Here is an 18,326-nt window from a genome sequence, read left to right as displayed (position 1 = left end):
ATTACGTAGCAAATTACAAATAAAAAACAATGCATAGTGCATCTTGTTCTTGTTCTTGAAAAAAATACTGTATAAAATAAATAAAACATCTAGAATATATTTTGCGTTGAGAAACACTAGGCTTATTAATTAATGTGCTTGTAAGTACAGGGGGAACTAGCTGAAAGGTGGAGTAAAGATGCAATACAGACTATATTGCCAGTTGCATAATCTATGTACAGAGTCACCAAAGTTACACTAGGCCTATCCATCAAAATGCACAAAATAATATTATACAGTACAACCAAGTTGCTCATTTTGTATGGAAACAATAATGTTCAAATTTTTGTTCTCACCTTGTATACAGTCTGAGAAAACTATATAACTTATAATTAATAAACAATAACTTACAGTACATAGTTGTCATAACATACAGTTCATAACCAAAATCTAAATAAAATCGCAAAAACTTCAAATATAAAATCAAATTGCTTATTAAATGCAATGTCACTCCATGAAGCTGTTACACAGAAACGAAAATCAGTTTTATTTTCCAAAATTATTTTACTATAAAAATCTTTCAGCGAATTTAAATTGCCTATAAAGACGAATGTAGGAATTATGTTGATAGCGTATAGTATCATTTTGAAGGGAATACTTTCGCTTTACAACAGCATGTGAATGATTGGTCATACAACAACAGATTTACGAAATGAAATGAAACAATTTATACATCAATGTTTTACCCAAGCACTATCAGAATTTTTAACACCCTACCAACACCCTTTGATACAGTCCCACTCTTGAAGCCTTCAGAGGAGGACTGACCGAAACTGCTAAGTTTTAGCAAATTTCAGTGGACTGTCAGCACATTTTATTACTTTTTTTTTTTTACACTCTAGTGGATTCTGTGTATGAAGCTCTACGTTTTGCAGCAACCTCGCTGCAGTGCAGTAACCGCTATACAATCCATTACTAATTTAAGAGACACCTTACGTGCAATCAACCAAATTGTCAACTTCATATTAACTACAGCACACAAGGCCAAAAAATAAATTGTTCTGTTGCCCATGCACTGCAACATTTGAAAATTAACATCAGTTGGTCAGTAAATTAATTTGACAATTCATTGGGCGGGACTTCTTTTATACCTCAATATGTTTTGCAAACACTCCATGTCTCGATAATGATTTCTAAAATATATATATATATATATATATATATATATATATATATATATTATGACACTCGCCTTTCAAAATAGTAATTTTAACAACAGTAAGAAGTAGATACCCTCATTACTTGAGCACCTGTGAGTTACGAATAGGCCAGCACCTGTGCCTCAAATTGCCTGTAAACAGTGTGGTGTTTCGCTTCTGGTACTGTAGTTTTGATGTTCTTAGTAATTTTTGGTTCCTTCTGTCTGTAGTGCCTTAAGCACTTCTGCAGGGGATACGTGCGATTTATTAAAAAAAAAAAAAATAACAATAATAATAATAATAATAATATTATTATTATTATTATTATTATTTTTATTATTAAAAGCCAGGCACACACAGCATCTCACTGATAACATATCACAAGCTCTCTAATTTAATAATTTATGATTCTGAATAATTAATGTGATTAATAAAATAATAATCACTGTAATTACTTAATTAAAAGGAAATGTTTTGAAAATACAGAGGTATAAAAATAAAGCAAACAAAAATAGAACAAAAACATCTTTTATAATAATAATGATTTAATAATTTACAATTTTTAATATATAATTCTGCCATTAATAAAAAAAAAACCAAATGATTTCAAAATCACAAATTATGTTACAATTTTCAAAATACCTGGTAAATTACTTTGCTATTGTAGGCCTGAAAACCTTTGATATACTATATCATCAAAAGAGATAGCTACTAGCACACAGTACGAGTTGTCATTTTTTTTCAAGCAGTGAGATAAATATTCAATAAAAATAATAATTAAAAAAATAAACAAAAATAAATTTTAAAAAATACATCTTACAGTAATTGCATTTTTTTTTTACAAAAACAAAGCATAATTTAATGTACATTAAAAATGACTAATTGATGAGTTAATTAACATTATTGGTATACCCTTTTGCCATTTCTTTGAGAAAGATATAACTTACATTTTCACAGTTTAGCACCAAAGAATTAAGACTTGCTGCTAGCCAGTGGCGGATCCAGCAGGGGATTGGGGCACGGGGGCATGCATCCCCCTCCCTGTTTTGCCACTAAATTTCAAAAACTTCAATGCATATGAATGTTACGTACTACTCGCTCTATTCTGAAAATGTTTTGCTTCCCCATTAAAGAAAATCTGGAACTGCCCCTGCTAGCACAATACAGTAATATAACATACAGTACATAGGTGGGATATCCAACTATTTAGTTTTTGAATAAATCACATTTATGTTTAAAAACAGAACGATTGCATAACTAATTACAAATAAGTGACCGGCTCAGGCAAAACCAGTTATTTTGTAAAAATCCAAAAATGACTTCTTGGTATTTTTAGATTCTGCATGAGTTCTTTAGAACAGTGTTTATTTGATGGAAATTGAGTATTACAGTAGCAAAGTTATGAATATTAAATTCATTGGATATCAATCATGAAAGGTTTTAAAGAAAACAGCCAACAAAGATTTCTAATCAATAGTTTATTATTAAGATTTGTATCTAAAAATAATTTTAATACTCTTTACTGTTAGATTCAGTGATTGATATTTTTCAGAAATATATCTTCTTTTATAAAATGTAAAACGCAAAATTCTGAATCTTATAACGTTTTGGGTGTTTGTTCGAAATTATAAAATGCGACAAATGGCGGGCCTTTTTCCAAGCCGGTCACATAATTCATTACTTAATATTGCATTATGTTATACGTTCACTTAATTAACACTCGTTACTAACTTGTGTATAAATATATAGCCTTTAATTTAAAACACAATTTCAGCACCTGAGCATCTTTTTAATTTCACTTTTATATACAGTAACACTTTTTTCATTGCACTTTTAAAAAATTACATTTCATTTACATATTCCTATCTTCTCAAATTTTCTTTCTACTTTGTTTATTAAAAGTTTTTTTTTTCTTTTAATTATAGAGCTTTCCCTTTCATTTTTTCTTTCACAATTTCTCAATATTTCTATTCCCTAAAATCCTTGACATTTCATTTTTTTTATTTTTGGAAATTTCAGAAATTTCCTTTTCATTTCTATTCAAATCCCAAGACTTTGCCTTTAAACATTCAAATTTCAATCATTTCTTCACTTAATGTTCAAAATGCAGAAAATAATGCAAGCCTACTGATTTTTAGACCACTATGAATTTTTTTATATCAAAATTCAAGGCAATAAATTGCAAGTTTGTTCGTATTCCAACATCGATTGTTGCTACAGTATACAAAAGCTATTTTAAATGTATCTACTTAGTGTAAACAATGCACGGTAAAGACGCCAAGAGGGCAGGCATATGTAATAAACACCGCGAGCTAAACACAAAATTGGTAGCTGCTTTGTCGAACTGAATGGGATATAAGGCCACGCATAGCATGCAATGTGTAAATAAGTGAAAAAAATATGACACGAAAATGGTGTTGAAGATGGAATAATGCCATGATGCGTTTTACAAATGATGTTCTAATAATCATAAAATATCCAGTTAGTTTTCGAAACAATTGGTTGCCGTAGTTAATTCCATTAAGAACAGGATGAGAAAAACAAAACAGTGAAATTTTATTGTCATCGCTGATGAAGTATGAATAACAAAACGTTGTGTGCTCGGTTGAGCAACAGATATGTTTTCAGCGGCCAATTCAAGGAGAGCCCACGGCTGTCCAATGGCAAAACAACGTAACTGATTATATTTTTGTGCAGTTACATTGTTTTACTTTGCAATGGATGCAAACTTTGCACAGTGGCACCTAAATTTTTCGAAATTTTTTTTTTTTATATGGAGGAAATTGGGAGAGTCAGTTTCCAATTTCCAGCCATAACAATATTTCTTTTTTTTTCCCACCATTGTTGGGGGAAAAGGTGGGTGGACAATCTATCTGAGAAAGTCCCTCCTGGGGGCCACTCTATTTCAAACTCACGGATCAAAAACTGGCTAATGGTTATTAGTCATTTGTTTTAGCTGAGAATAGGCTGACTGGCTATTACCTCTCTAGCGTATAAAAACCTAGAATTAATAATACTAAAATTTAAAAAATAATTAATAGAATTAAAATTAACAACCACAACAATATACCAAAAAAGAATTATGAATGAGTCAACAATGCTATACACTTGATAATACATGGTTTCAAGCATTATAAATTCACATTATTTTCTTTATAATATTCATAGAATAAAAGCAATATTTTTCTACACATTTTCGACTTGTCTTCCTTCCGAAAGCACTTGGCCGACTCTACTAAAGAACAGTTGAAGACTGAACTTTGTCAGTACACTCATAAATAGCACTTGGTTTTACTCGTCGTTTTGTTCGATGAGGAGCTTTAGGAAACAAACTGCACAATTTTGGAGCGATTTCCAGACACGCTTCACGGAATTTTTTAATCCGCAAACAGTAAATGATTGGATTTATCGCGGGGTTCAAATACGTCAGCCCAACAAAAATAATTTCCTTCGTTGGTGTCAACGTTTTAGTTTCATCAAACCAATATATGGTCGTTGCTAAACAATATGGCAACCAACAAGCAAGGTAAACAAAGAAAATTAAGAGAATTGTTGTAAAAGCTCTGGTCTTGAATGCCATATCAACCATTGGTTTAGGCGAGACTATACGCCTCAGTCCTAGCTTACTGGCTTGACTGACACTTAACGACTCAGGAAAGTTTTGCACACGACATGTGTTTCGACGTACGGTGTCCAAGATTCTTAAATATGTGCAAAGCATAATGATTATTGGTACGACAAACAGTGTTAAAGCTAGTATTGAGAGGTAAATTGTATCAGCAATGCCCTTCGATGTACGAGGAAAGCAGTGTACGTTACTGAACGTGTAACTGGAAAAACCGTCGAAAACTGGCGGGAAACATAAGACAATGCTTACCACCCACGTTATTCCAATCACAATCTTAGTCAATCGCGGGTTCAATTTGTCTTTACGGTGTACAATAATAAAGTATCGATCAACGCTTATAGCTGTGAGAATGAATGTAGCCTCCATGCTAAATACATAATATATAAATGCATGAATTTTACATGCAATGACTGGCGTCCTTACACTACAAAGGAACAGGATAAAAAATGGCGTACAAACGGCGGAAATAACAATGTTTGCAAATGCGAGATTAGCCAGGAGAAGGTTGATAGCTGAACGCATTGCTGGCTTTTGGTAAACGATCAAGCACACAATACTGTTGCCAAGGAGACAGATCACCATGATTAAAACCATGGTAACTGAAACAGGTACAATAACGTCTAAAGGAAAATTGTTAAGTTCCGACTCCTTTGTTGTTAGATTTGTTGTAGAGTTCTCCATTCCATTCTACCTCAACACAACCATCTTATATCATACTGACATTTACACACTTCTTAACTGTGGGGCCATAGGTCATGCTGCTGATGGGAAATTGCATTTAATACATTGGTTCATCACTTCGAAATCCATTATGCTGAATATCATACATATTACTGTGCATAACCAATTAATATTTTAAAGTACTTCATTGTCCAGGGCTGATATGTATTCCTAGGATGACCTTTGGCAATGATTTACTTTAATAATCTCTGGTACTTCATTTTGATACCTAAGTGGAAACAGGCTTCTAGCCATGCCAACAATTTGCTCCAGACATTTAATGGTTGATAATCACTAATTCATTCTGTTGAAAGAAATAAATTATGTTTATTATCAATTGAAAACCTCATAAAATTAAATCAAAACATTAAATTGCTAATCCATATAAGAGAACATACAAATATTCTGTTCAATGAGACAAAAAAAATCAAAGCAATGATTTACAAAACATTTTACTAAAATCTTTAAATTAATAAACTGAGTTTACAGAGAAAATAGAGAAATGAATTAATGATTGTATATAATATGCATCTGTGCTGATGAAGACATTTTCAAAATTAAAAAAACAAATACCTTAATACCAATTTAAATACTTTACAATGGGCACTTCATTTATTTCTTGACACAGAAAATACTTCTTTCAATTATTTTCACATAAAAAAATTGTTATAAGTGATACTGTAGTTTAGTACAGAATATTATTATTATTATTATTATTATTATTATTATTTATCTTTCTTTTTATTTTTTGCTTATATATATTCATAGTGTAGCCTATCTGGATAATACAGATACAGCTCTTTTTTTTCGCAGCCCTTAAAAGTTCGCAGTTTCAATATATTATATTCAACAGCCTTTATTTTTTAGTAATTTTCAACTTTACAATGGGCACTTCATTTAATATTCTCAACACAGAAAATACTTCTTTCGATTATTTTCACATAAAAAAATGTTATGATTAAGTGATACTGTAGTTTAGTACAGAATATTATTATTATTTATTATTTATCTTTCTTTTTATTTTATTTATTTATCTTTCTTTTTATTTTTTGCTTAAATATTCATAGTGTTGTGTAGCCTATCTGGATAATACAGCTACAGCTCTTTTTTTTCGCAGCCCTTAAAAGTTCGCGGTTTCAATATATTATATTCAGTAGCCTTTTTTTTTTAGTGATTTTCAACTGAATTTCGGAACGACAGCTCGCCAACTTTCAAAATTGGTAACTTTTTTACACTACAGCATACCATCGACCAGGTATGGCTATCAGTATGTGTGACCTTCGGAACGTGTCCGTAGGTATTGAGTACGAAATAGAGAGTGGGAGAGCAAACTCATAAAACACATATAAGGCACCCGGAGACAGAAATCCAATTATTGTCACGATTGTGTTTATTTATAAACCTAACATCAAATCAATGTTTCACCATCATAAAAGGAGGTGAAACCCAACACAACACTGCATCTATTGCCACAACGAGACAGGAACAAGACAGTTTACATCTGCATTAGGCCAAATAAAAAAAATTATTAGTTTATCACCCGCTCCCTCATCACTTTTGGGGAAAACCTTTTTTTTTTTTTTTTTTTTTTTTCCTTCAATCAACATATATTTTTAGTTCAAACGGTCTTTTTTTCCATCTTTTTTCACTTGAAAAGCTCAGTGTTTCTTGCAAATATGTTTACTGGTACAACAAAAACATCTGTTTTAAATATACATTTAATTTCACCCTTATGACGTAAAACGATGAAAATAACACTATCTAAAGCAATGAACATCAGACAATTAACATATCACGTCTTGACAGTTTAACTGGTCCAGAGAGAGAGAAAGAGGGCAAGCATACCAAACCCTAGCATTCTCTGACGCAGTTCGCAAAAGGAATTAATCCGCTCAGCGTGATAATAGTAAATCAAACATTATAAATCTAAATAATTAATAATTAATTATAATCATTATTATCATAAATGAAATATGGCAATAAATCAAGTTTACATAATACTGTATAACAAATATAGTTTGCACTAGATGTGTGGAGGGATATCATGGTAGTGCTATAACATAGCTTATCAATAATTAGTTAAACAGATGGCATGTACAAATTACACCCTCACATCTGCTGAATGGCCAATGGGAAGTCTCCTTTATCAGCATCAATGTCAGCTATTACACCCTTCATTCTTGGTGGATTTGCTTTGACAGTTGTTTTAGAAAAAAGCTGGCCACGTTCACTCGTCCTCTCTAATCACCGTAAAAAAATAAAATTCAATATAAATTTAAAGCTGGCCACGTTCACTCGTCCTCTCTAATCACCGTAAAAAAATAAAATTCAATATAAATTTAAAGCTGGCCACATTCACTCGTCCTCTCTAATCACCGTTAAAAAATAAAATTCAATATAAATTTAAATAAAATAAGTTGGTCAGTGCATAATTTGAGAGGTTTCACGATGGAATATATAGATCTAGGTAGCGAATGCCAAAATTTTGAGTACAGCGCAGAATTAAAACATGCCAGAGTTCACTCATCCCACTTCAGTATGTAAAATATTCACGTATTGACACATTTTCAGTAAAACACGGTTTCGTGACAGACCATCCACTCATAGCACAACACATAAACTTGTACACAAAAACAACATGACACCTACCTTTTATGGGCCATGTAGACAAATGTATGTTTCCTGTCAAACTATTTCTCTATAGGCTGAATGAAGTACCTGCACCATGAGAAAATCAATATCGTCAAAAAAAAAAAATGCCCCAATTCTATCTGGAAATTCAAGAAGAAGAGATATACAGTAGACAATAATTTAGCCAGCTCAAAAAAAAACAATATAATGCAAATAAAAAGGATCAATAAAAAGATCTAAAGAGCTATTGAATTAAGCTACAGTACTGTACTGTACATCTATTTAATAATAATGATAATAATATAATACTGAAATTATATAGCGCCAATTCCAAATTGAATGATCAAAGGTGCTGAACGTTATTACACCTGGTCACTGGATAACATACAATAGCAAAGTGAAACCTTCTCTGCTCCCTGGGGAGTATACCTAGGCACTACTTGCTTTAGCACTCGAAACCCACGATGGCAGAGCAGTCACATGTGTACAGTATTTAAAAGTCAGAGAGAAAGTAAGAATGAGAATTTAGTTTTCACCAAAGACGGAAACAAAAAGATGGGTTTTGTCTTGATTTGAACTGTCCAGTTAGCATTGGTTTGTGGCGGTAGGAGGGGTTACTTCAGCTGTGTGCAGAAAATTATTTCTTGGCAAGATTGGTGAAAAAAATGTTTATCTTCCTCAGGTAGAGTTTGTTATGGTTACTGATATTCTAGCATGTTCATATTAGAATCAAAATATTTTTTTTATTTCTAACTACTGTACTAAATGAACTTGTTCCTTGATAATATAATAAATGAAAAAATTATGTTTTTATTCATTGTGTTGCTTTACAGTGTGTTTTGTTTAGATAGTATTTGGAATCAACTTTTAATTACTGTGCTGTATATAAAACCACAGACTCCTGTCTGCTTGAAGTCTGGCTTCTTCCTGGAATAATCAACTTAAGTCAAGAATCAGTGTACCACATCTTAAAGCAGGCAAAACAAAAATGTCATATTTTACATTGTTACGATAAAACGACGTAGTCGTAAGTAAATCTGCCTTCTTACGTCGACAGGAAACCAGGCTTTAAGTCAAGAATCAGTGTACCACATCTTAAAGCAGGCAAAACAAAAATGTCATATTTTACATGTTTTCCTTTTTACAAAGTTCTCCTGTACCTTATAAATTCTGCACGTATTAAAAAGATTGTCTTACAATTTATAAAATAATTTATAATTTTAAAAATTACATTATATATAAATTGTATGCGATAAGAATAAAAATGAAAATATCTACAGACTGAATACTGCCGAATAGTACAGAAGGGAAAAATATATTCAATGTATGCCAGTAATATAAGCACCAATTTGTAAGTTTATATTCATATTTTTTCACATAATTTCTGAAATCAAAACATTGACTTTTGTATGACGGCAAATTATTACTCAACAACTCAAGGGTAACCATAGCAACTAAAGCACAATAATAATAAGGTCTGTACTCATAATTCTATACACAATAAACTGTAATGTGTGTGTACGATCTAACATAATGATGAAGGGCTCTTTGTTGATAATCAACAATGCTATTCTGTATTCAACCAATCCAACCTACTGATTGGCTTCTCTACCGCTAACTGTGTTCTCGTCTCATGAAAATGACTAATTCGTCATCTTCATATTTTCTAAGGCTTTAAACATCTTAATATTTGTATTATCACTGCAATAGACGTACAAGAACATCTCATTGACACAATAACTGATACTGACAATAATTGGATAGGAGACTCAAGAAACCAAATGATCATAAAATAAATTTTATGACAGAGATGGTTACAAAATTATGATTGTAGTGCATGCCACATCACCATGGATAGACTTATTTTTTTTATATTTATTTTTTTTTATTTATTTGGTATAAAATACTCTAACTGCAACAAAGGTTGAAATACTTTTGGGTTTACAAAATGAACAAAATAAAAATATATAATAAAACATCAAACACCAAACATTATAAACACCAAGATGTCTTGCTGGTTTAAAATTGCCTGCCTCACAATTCTAAGGTCATGGTTCAGAAATTCAATGCCAGAAAATGAAATAATTTTCTACTGCATGTTTTAAAATGAGGCTTTACAGTAGATCCTGAATTTTTTTGCTTTGCAAAATGTTTTAACTACTCCTTGGGTAATTGGGCACTTCAAACACTTTTTTCTCTCCATCCAAGTGTACAATTACATTGTGGGGTCCTTCTATACAGACACATTTTTGCTGCATTGGAAACCATACCCTATCCCCCTCCCACCCCTAAAGCACAAGAGGATGCCTGCCCAGTGACTAGTTTTAATATGCACCATAGAGGCAGTTCACTGCAATTTTGTGCAACATCATCATTAAATATTACTAATAATTATTATTATTATAAATATTATTAATAATTGATAATTATAATCAACATCCCCATCATCATCTTCATCTTCATCATTACTTTTATTTACAATCTCAGTCTGGTTCAAGTATACACAATTAAAGAATGTTTTTACTTAATACTAAAATACAATTCTAAATTTTAAAGACGATGATGGCGATGTTGATGATAATTATTAATGGTAATACTTTAATAATGATCCTCTATTCTGCCAAATTCTAAATTCTATCAAGCCATTTATAAAGCATGACGTTCCATCTTCAAATCCTATGACGATGGTAAATCTTACAGTTCCATATATACAGAAAGGCCAAGATTTTTTTTCTCTCGCTATTCAACAAAAAACAAATTGCAGTTCATATCGGAAGACTCATTAATGAACTTTGTAAACTCTGACGGGCTTCTTTTCTTGTGAACTTGGATGGGCTTCTTTTTCAGATGGTCTTCTTTTTGAAATAAACTTCTTTTCGAGGCTACTTTTGCAAAGTAAACTGAAGAGAGGGGCTCTTTTAAAAAAATGAATGCTGTAAATTTCGGGAACCATAAATAGGGCCACTACAACATTAGTCTCTATATCACGAGAGTGTATTTATGTTAAATCACCAAAACTATTGTATAAACCAAGCATGATTTAATTTATTTTGTTTCTTTCAAATTCATGTACTGTACAGTGTATACAGTGACTATCGCAAAAGGAGCCCATGCTATCTTGAAAAGAAGACCCTGGGCTTGTTTTCGAGGATAATTTTGGAAATTAAAGAGGTGGGGCGCGAATTTGAAATGTGCTTCTTCTCTGGGCTTTTATTTTAGGTGTTTCTGGTATTAATCAAGATGCGGAACTTTTTAAATACAGGTAAAAATAGATCAGAATTATATTCACTACCATGCCCTACAAACAACTCTACTATAGCCTCCTACTAAGGCTTGGCCTCAAGCTCCTTGCCTCCTAAGGCCTAAAAAAAAATTGTTTGTCTGCACTCCAGCGGCCATCCCCTAGCTCACTGAAAAATAAAGGCAGCGTTTTTAAAAGAGGTATTGTTTTTTTTTTCGATTTTTTTGTTCACAAAATATAAAGAAAAGTGATCTTTATTTTTCTCCATTTTACGCATGCAAGTTGGATAAATTTGGTATCTGATGTAAGGTCTCACCATTCTAGGCCTAATATTCATTACAAAATATTGATTATGGGTTATTTTTATTCAGTCTGATGAATAACCTTTGAAAAACAAATTAGTGAGACAGGCTTAATTGCAAGCATTGCGATTTAATATGTTAATTTTGGTTTCAGTGCAGGAGAAAAAAAAAGATACAATTTTCAGCGTTAAAGGGCAAACAAACAATTTTTTGGGGGCTTATCTCAAGTTTTTTGCTCAAAACCAATGTTAATTCAATAACACTGGGATATTTGCTTGGAAGACTATTGGGCTTTTATTAGACTGGTTCATTTCATTGACTGGTTCATTTCATTAGACTGGTTCATTTCAATTTTTGCTGAGTTGTACTTTCATTCAACGTAACTACAATGCATTAATCAGCGTTAAGTTATCCACATGAACAAAAAAAAAAAATGATCGATTGGTCAGTTTAGCTACAACATCTGCGTTAATATAATTTAGATTAAATTTCAGAAAATAAAAATTATAATATTTACCCACATTGAAGTTAAAAAATAATTGTAGAGACAGAATAAAAAAACTAGATGAAATTTTTTTTTTAATGAAACAATCCGAAGCAGCCTTGATTATGCAGCATGTATCGCGGTAACTATGCAGACATTTTGTTTTGTCGAGTATTTACCAGTTTTCTATTCGACTGGTCGTCTTCGTTAAGTGGGATTTAATCACTGCGCAGTGGGCGTGGTTTAGCGAAGAACGACCAGTTGAATACAGCCATTGCTATTTAATGAAATACTAGTGGTATCGTGACTTTCGTATTCTAACAAACTGTCTGAATGGAACTTTTCGGAGTGTCAATCAAACTAACAATCAACCAATCCGAACAGCCCCTGCAATACACAGTGTCCTACAAACAAACGTGCTGACTGGGGGGGGGGGCTAAGTATTTATGGGTGTAATTATAGCGCACAGCGAAGCCCCGAGCCGCGCGGGTGGGTATGGGAGGGGGTGTCCTCCTTCCCAAAACAAGATTATTCTTTTTTTAATTTGGGACTTCTACAGTAGATGGCCGGAAGTGGCTGGGATGGTAAAACTAGGCCTATTTTGTTTTCTTTTGGTCCGACTGACCGACAACCTTAGGCCGATATAAGGGGTTGACCAAACCGATGGGGGGGGGTAAGCCCCTTCCTCCCGCTGGCACCACCACTGCAGCAATATATCCAAGGAGTGGGACATAGTGGAAAGGTCCAATGTGTTGTAAACAACAGTAGTACAGATGGTAAATTTTTTTTTTTTTTTTTTTTCGTTATTGTTACTTGGTATTTATAAAGTGCCTATTCCTCTAAGTTAGAAAGTGCTATGTTTTCCCTGGTTCACTAGCAAAATGTTGCTGCTATATCAGCACGATACAGGAAACCCCACCAGGTACTCATTTGTAATCCTGGGTGGACAGAAACAACGCAGATAAAGTGCCTTGCTCAAGGATTCAGTACAGGCGATCTGCATGCAGCGAAGGATTGAAACCTCGACTCAAAAGTTGGGAACCAAACCATTCGCGCTGTGCCAAACTGCTTCCACATGATGTAGCTACAGATGATTTCCTCTTTTTTGTGGCATTTGCAATTTTAAATTATTAAGATCGTCATCAAAAAAATTCAGATTGATTACCAGAACCAATTTGTACTGTAGTTACAGTATATGGTGAAGTAATATGTTGTACATTGTATTCTATTTCAACCAAGTTACTGTGAAATCTACTAAAATCATATAAGATGGAATATACAATCTTCTAGGGTACATCTTATACTTGATTTTTTATGGCACATTTATTGACCATGAAAACAGACTAAAGATTTATACAAAACATCAATTTGTTTTTATTGACACTGAGGCTAATTACGATTTCTCAATTTGCAATCCCAGCGGGTCCACCTTATTACCACTCTATATTAGTACAAGGAGGTGGGTACATTGGTTTGTTTGATAAGATAATATTTATTTACAGTATCAATAAATGAGTGTGTATATTAAATATCACCATTTAGTAAACTTCAATTAATACAAAACATATAGATCTGCAATCTGCTGTATACTGTACTGACACATTTCCAAGCAGTGGATGCTTGTAGTAACATGTGCATGATTGTAGCAACATAATTGAAGGTTTATTTTATGCGATTTTCCTGAATAATCATACTTTGTATACTTGCAAAAAGCATACTTTGGGTCATAATATATTATATTTGGATCATTATATAATATAAGTATTATCCATGTCTTTTTTTTTTGATTGACTAATCTTTATGAACAAAATCCCATAATACACCAGCCTCCATTAACTTTAAAAGCCATAACCTGTGTTAAACCACGCCGAGGAAGTATAGCGAGTGAATGTCCGAGCAAAGATTATGATATGACAAATAAATTTCATTTTCCTTTTACAAAAAATTCCAACATACGAAGGAAAATAGGCCTACAGATTAGTATGCTCTTGGCACCTGCAAGACAATTTTGATGGGTCAAGTGATGGTCAGGCACTACTGTAAGGTTGTGAAATATTGATTTGGTTGGTGGCTTCAGGTCCAACCAGGGAGGTGTAAAAATAACCATCACTCATAGTCTTACCCTAAACACTGGTTGGATATTCAAAAGTGGGGAGGGAGGTAGGGTGCTGAGTAGTGTTACAGTATTGTATAAAGTTAAAATGACAGAACAATACAAATATTGGACCAGTAGAAGCAAAGTTAAAACAAACAAAAAATGTGAAAAACAAGAATTTTGTTCAGATATTAGACTTTTCATGAAAATACACTGTATGCTTTTCTTAGTTTTCCATTTTTACTTCCATTAATTTATAATTATATTTGAATATACTAATTTTACTGCAATAATAAACTTAACAAATCTTGCCTCAAAATGTTTTGTTATAAAATAACATAATACCCACACAAAAAAAAAAACAGAATATTTCTTTTAAAAAATAAAAAGACACCGCAAAAATTGAAAAAAAGAGTTGATTGAAATTCAATACATAATAGATTGAATTTATTTTTAAATAATTATTTGAGGTACCAAATTTTGATAATCACTGGGATAAGGAAAAAAAACATGCAGATAGAAAAATGATTGATAACATTGAGGAAAAACTTAGAAATGGTCAATGAGATATAACAGGGGGGAAGGTGCAACCAGCGTTTTTCACCTTTTTCCCTCAATTTAAATATTAAAATCTATATCTCATTGACTGTTCCCAAGATTTTATTCTTCAAACACCCATTATATGTCTAAGGAAAAATCAGTTGTAAAACCTTTATATAAAACCAGGTCATTATTATTGTCATAAATTTTCATGCTTATCATGTTTAAGTGAACAACTACTAAAATTTGAAATTGAATTTGATAATAAAAACACTGTAGCTTCTGGAAGAAGTCCATACATTGCAAGGTTTGCGATTGGCACATGGAGACTGTTGAGTGATATACAGCACACCATATAATATCGCTTAACAGATGCGCTTTGTTTTGCGATTGGTCAAAATCCACTTCCGGATCTTTAGACCCCATCAACAAATGAAACTGAAACGCAGTAACAGCCTTAAATAATAAACATGTGTTTACACACAAAGTCTTCAAATGTTATATTATTAAATACTGACATATAAACACAATTTAACAGTCACAAGATGATGATGATAATGTAATGGATGATAATATTAATTTAATCATCATCAATCTGTTTTTGTTAATAGTATAGTAATATATACTGTATCTTTTAATTTGTTCATTCAGCAGTGCCTACTTCTTTAAAATTATGTTTTTGTTCTTTGAACTTATGCTGCTACAGCTGGGCCAATAAATTTCTATACAATGCAGGCTTGGCATCAGAAGCATACAGCACCTCCCATGTCATCTTAGGTTTGGGGGGGGGGGGCGTCTGTCCTAACAGTAGGCCTGGCCTAGCTTTGTACGGTACGGAAGATGTTCTTTGAATGACTCCTCGCAATTTTTGACAAATCAGACAGCCTGGCTGATAGGATTTTTTTAAATAAGCATCGTCGTAAAGATCACGTATATGGATGGGGTTTGGCCTTACTTGGTCCCTGCCTGGTCTGAGTGAAACCTAGGCCTAGCCCAGTTCAATCCGACAAGGCTGCCAAAAACAGATATCTCCGTCGTATCTCTGAATACAATGATATGATTGACCACTGGCCTAGCAGCACTGTCAATCGATCAATGTGCAGTGGGCCTCATGGATGCACTTTTTAACAAACACAATTAGATAATACGCGGATTTATTACTTACCTTGTTGTCAAACACGGGGCCTAAACATTGATAGATTTAGGGCTTAGACACATAGTATTTTTGGAGTCGGTCCTTCGTGTTTTGAAGACAATCTGTTTCTCCCGTCTTCAAGAAAATCAAGATTTCAATTCCAAGGTCTTTTGTTGACTATTCATCGAGAGTCTTTTCACAGACAACCCCAAGGCCATTCATCCATATCACTCATGCGCGCGCGTGGTCCCATTGGTCACGCTTGGGCAACCAATAGATAAATTAATTAACAAATTAGTGTATTACTGTATAGAACGCAACAGTTTTGATGACATACGTTTTGCTTGTCCAATTTTCATTGTTTGTAAATGTACTGTGATATGTTTGGCTGAATAATTACTTCGGTTTTTTAAATGGCGCTATATAAGTTCTTACCGTATGATTATTATTATTATGATTATTATTATTATTATTATTATTATGATTATGATTATGATTATTATTATTATGATTATGATTATGATGATTATGATTATGATTATGATTATGATTATGATTATGATTATGATTATGATTATGATTATGATTATGATTATGATTATTATTATTATTATTATTATTATTATTATTATTATTATTATTATTATTATTATTATTATTATTATTATTATTATTATTATTATTATTATTATTATTATAATGGTCGTTCCTATGTTTTCGTTGCAAGTTGCAAGTAAGTCGGTTTTTGAATTTGTATTTTGAGAAGAGCCCCATCTCGAAAAGTGGCCAATCTCGAAAAGAAGCCCATCCAAAGGTTACAAAAACAAAAAGCCCAGGGCTTTAATTCGAGGTTTTATGGTACAAACATGAAACCTACGAAACCATCGAAGCAAACACACTGGAATCCTATACCATTTATAGGAGTAAATCTCCAAGTAACATTGTTAGGCCTATAAAAACTAATGGCAATAATAAATGATAATGGAACTTCGTCGTTTTGTATTTTTATTATGTATTAGCCTCTAAAGTAATCCTATAAAACAAACGGCAATAAAGAAAAATAAAACTTGTTTATTTTGTATATTTTTATCCTTCATTATAGCTTGCAAATACTGACCTTGATATTTTGCGTAGATCCTATATTTTACATTTGATATTAAGAATGAATAAAATGATTTATTACTATTTTTATTGTATTGTATTTTATTTTTAGCTTACATCACAACTATATGAATACATCCATGATAGCCGATTACAGGATGCGTTAACATTTAAAAAATATACATAAAACATACGTTACATACATACATACATGAAACCTATGAAACCATCGAAGCAAACACAATGGAATCATGTATCATCAATAGTAGTAAATCTCAAAAAAAGAGGGATGGAGCCTGGCCTTGTAAGGGATCGGAGAGGTGACCTAAAGTGAGCCATTTGCATGACAATCCAAATCTAGCAATGCAGACTTAATTCTATTTGGAAAAAAAAAACAAAAAACAAAAAAAAAATTTAAAAAAACAAAACAAACAATCAAGGATTCCTGAACAAACCAACATAAGTTGAATAGTGCCGTGCAAATGATTGATAACTAAGTACCGTAATTGTTGAGTCGCCGTAATAAACTTGTTAACCCATGGAGGTATAATAAATAAATAAACTTAAACCCATGGAGGAATAATAAATAAAATAAAATATAAAATGAATACCTATATGATTAACCATGTTAAGACTCAAAATTCTCTACTATAAGCTGTGTCGATTAGTATTACAATCTTGATCCATTTTAACGCTTGTTGTGTGCGTGTGTTTGTGGGTGTATTGAATTGTGTATAAATAATGTACTATTTGTAAGTTAAACTCATAAGACCCTGATAAATATTAGGTGGCCTACAATAATAATAGGCCCACCGTAATCATAATAATCACGCACAAGTTGTATGCTAGTAGGAGTCGGACTGGGCAACGAAAAGCCCGGTGTACTAGTAGATCACTTTAAAAAAGCTTTATCATCCCACTATATAAAATGTTTGGGGGATTGATACAATGTTTATAGCCAATGACGACGAAACAGAAATTTGAGAAAAGTGAATGAAGAGATGGAGAACAACTAATGCAATTGACAAGAAACACCGTAAAACCTCGAATAGAACCCCCATAAAATATCTCGAGAAGAAGCCACTCTCTAATTGAAGTCCCCCAGCAAAGTAGAATCGAAAAGAAGCCCATACAAAAACCAAATCATCTAATCAAAAATCAAACCATTCATTTAAAAACTAATTCATCCACCCCGTAGGCGCCACCCCTGAAAAATTTTTAACCAATCTCAGATAAAAGGCCATGCTATGCTGTTCAATAAAAAACTTTAA

At 32.4% G+C, this 18,326-nt stretch overlaps 1 protein-coding gene across 5 annotated transcripts; it reads right to left on the bottom strand.

Annotated features, from left to right (window-relative positions):
• Positions 1-1,703: 1,703 nt before the first annotated feature.
• Positions 1,704-16,169, bottom strand: LOC117113302 (high-affinity lysophosphatidic acid receptor-like). Of its 5 annotated transcripts, none has more exons than XM_033256625.1 (4): positions 15,985-16,168; positions 8,176-8,297; positions 7,640-7,766; positions 1,704-5,830 (listed from the first exon to the last, which is right to left on the bottom strand). In XM_033256625.1, the coding sequence occupies exon 4, from the start codon at positions 5,485-5,487 to the stop codon at positions 4,414-4,416; it is 1,074 nt and encodes a 357-aa protein (XP_033112516.1). In that variant the 5' UTR covers positions 5,488-5,830; positions 7,640-7,766; positions 8,176-8,297; positions 15,985-16,168; the 3' UTR covers positions 1,704-4,413. The 5 variants fall into 5 exon arrangements, 4 of the variants coding, with proteins under 4 accessions (XP_033112516.1, XP_033112520.1, XP_033112505.1 ...); XM_033256629.1 differs by having other exon boundaries at positions 8,176-8,244; XM_033256614.1 differs by lacking the exon at positions 7,640-7,766.
• Positions 16,170-18,326: the final 2,157 nt, after the last annotated feature.

This window comes from Anneissia japonica, unplaced genomic scaffold (genome assembly GCF_011630105.1).
Source record: "Anneissia japonica isolate Jap-2015-1 unplaced genomic scaffold, ASM1163010v1 scaffold287707_len98911_cov140, whole genome shotgun sequence".
NCBI classification, from domain to species: Eukaryota; Metazoa; Echinodermata; class Crinoidea; order Comatulida; family Comatulidae; genus Anneissia; species Anneissia japonica.
This window is presented reverse-complemented; position numbering and strand designations above follow the sequence as displayed.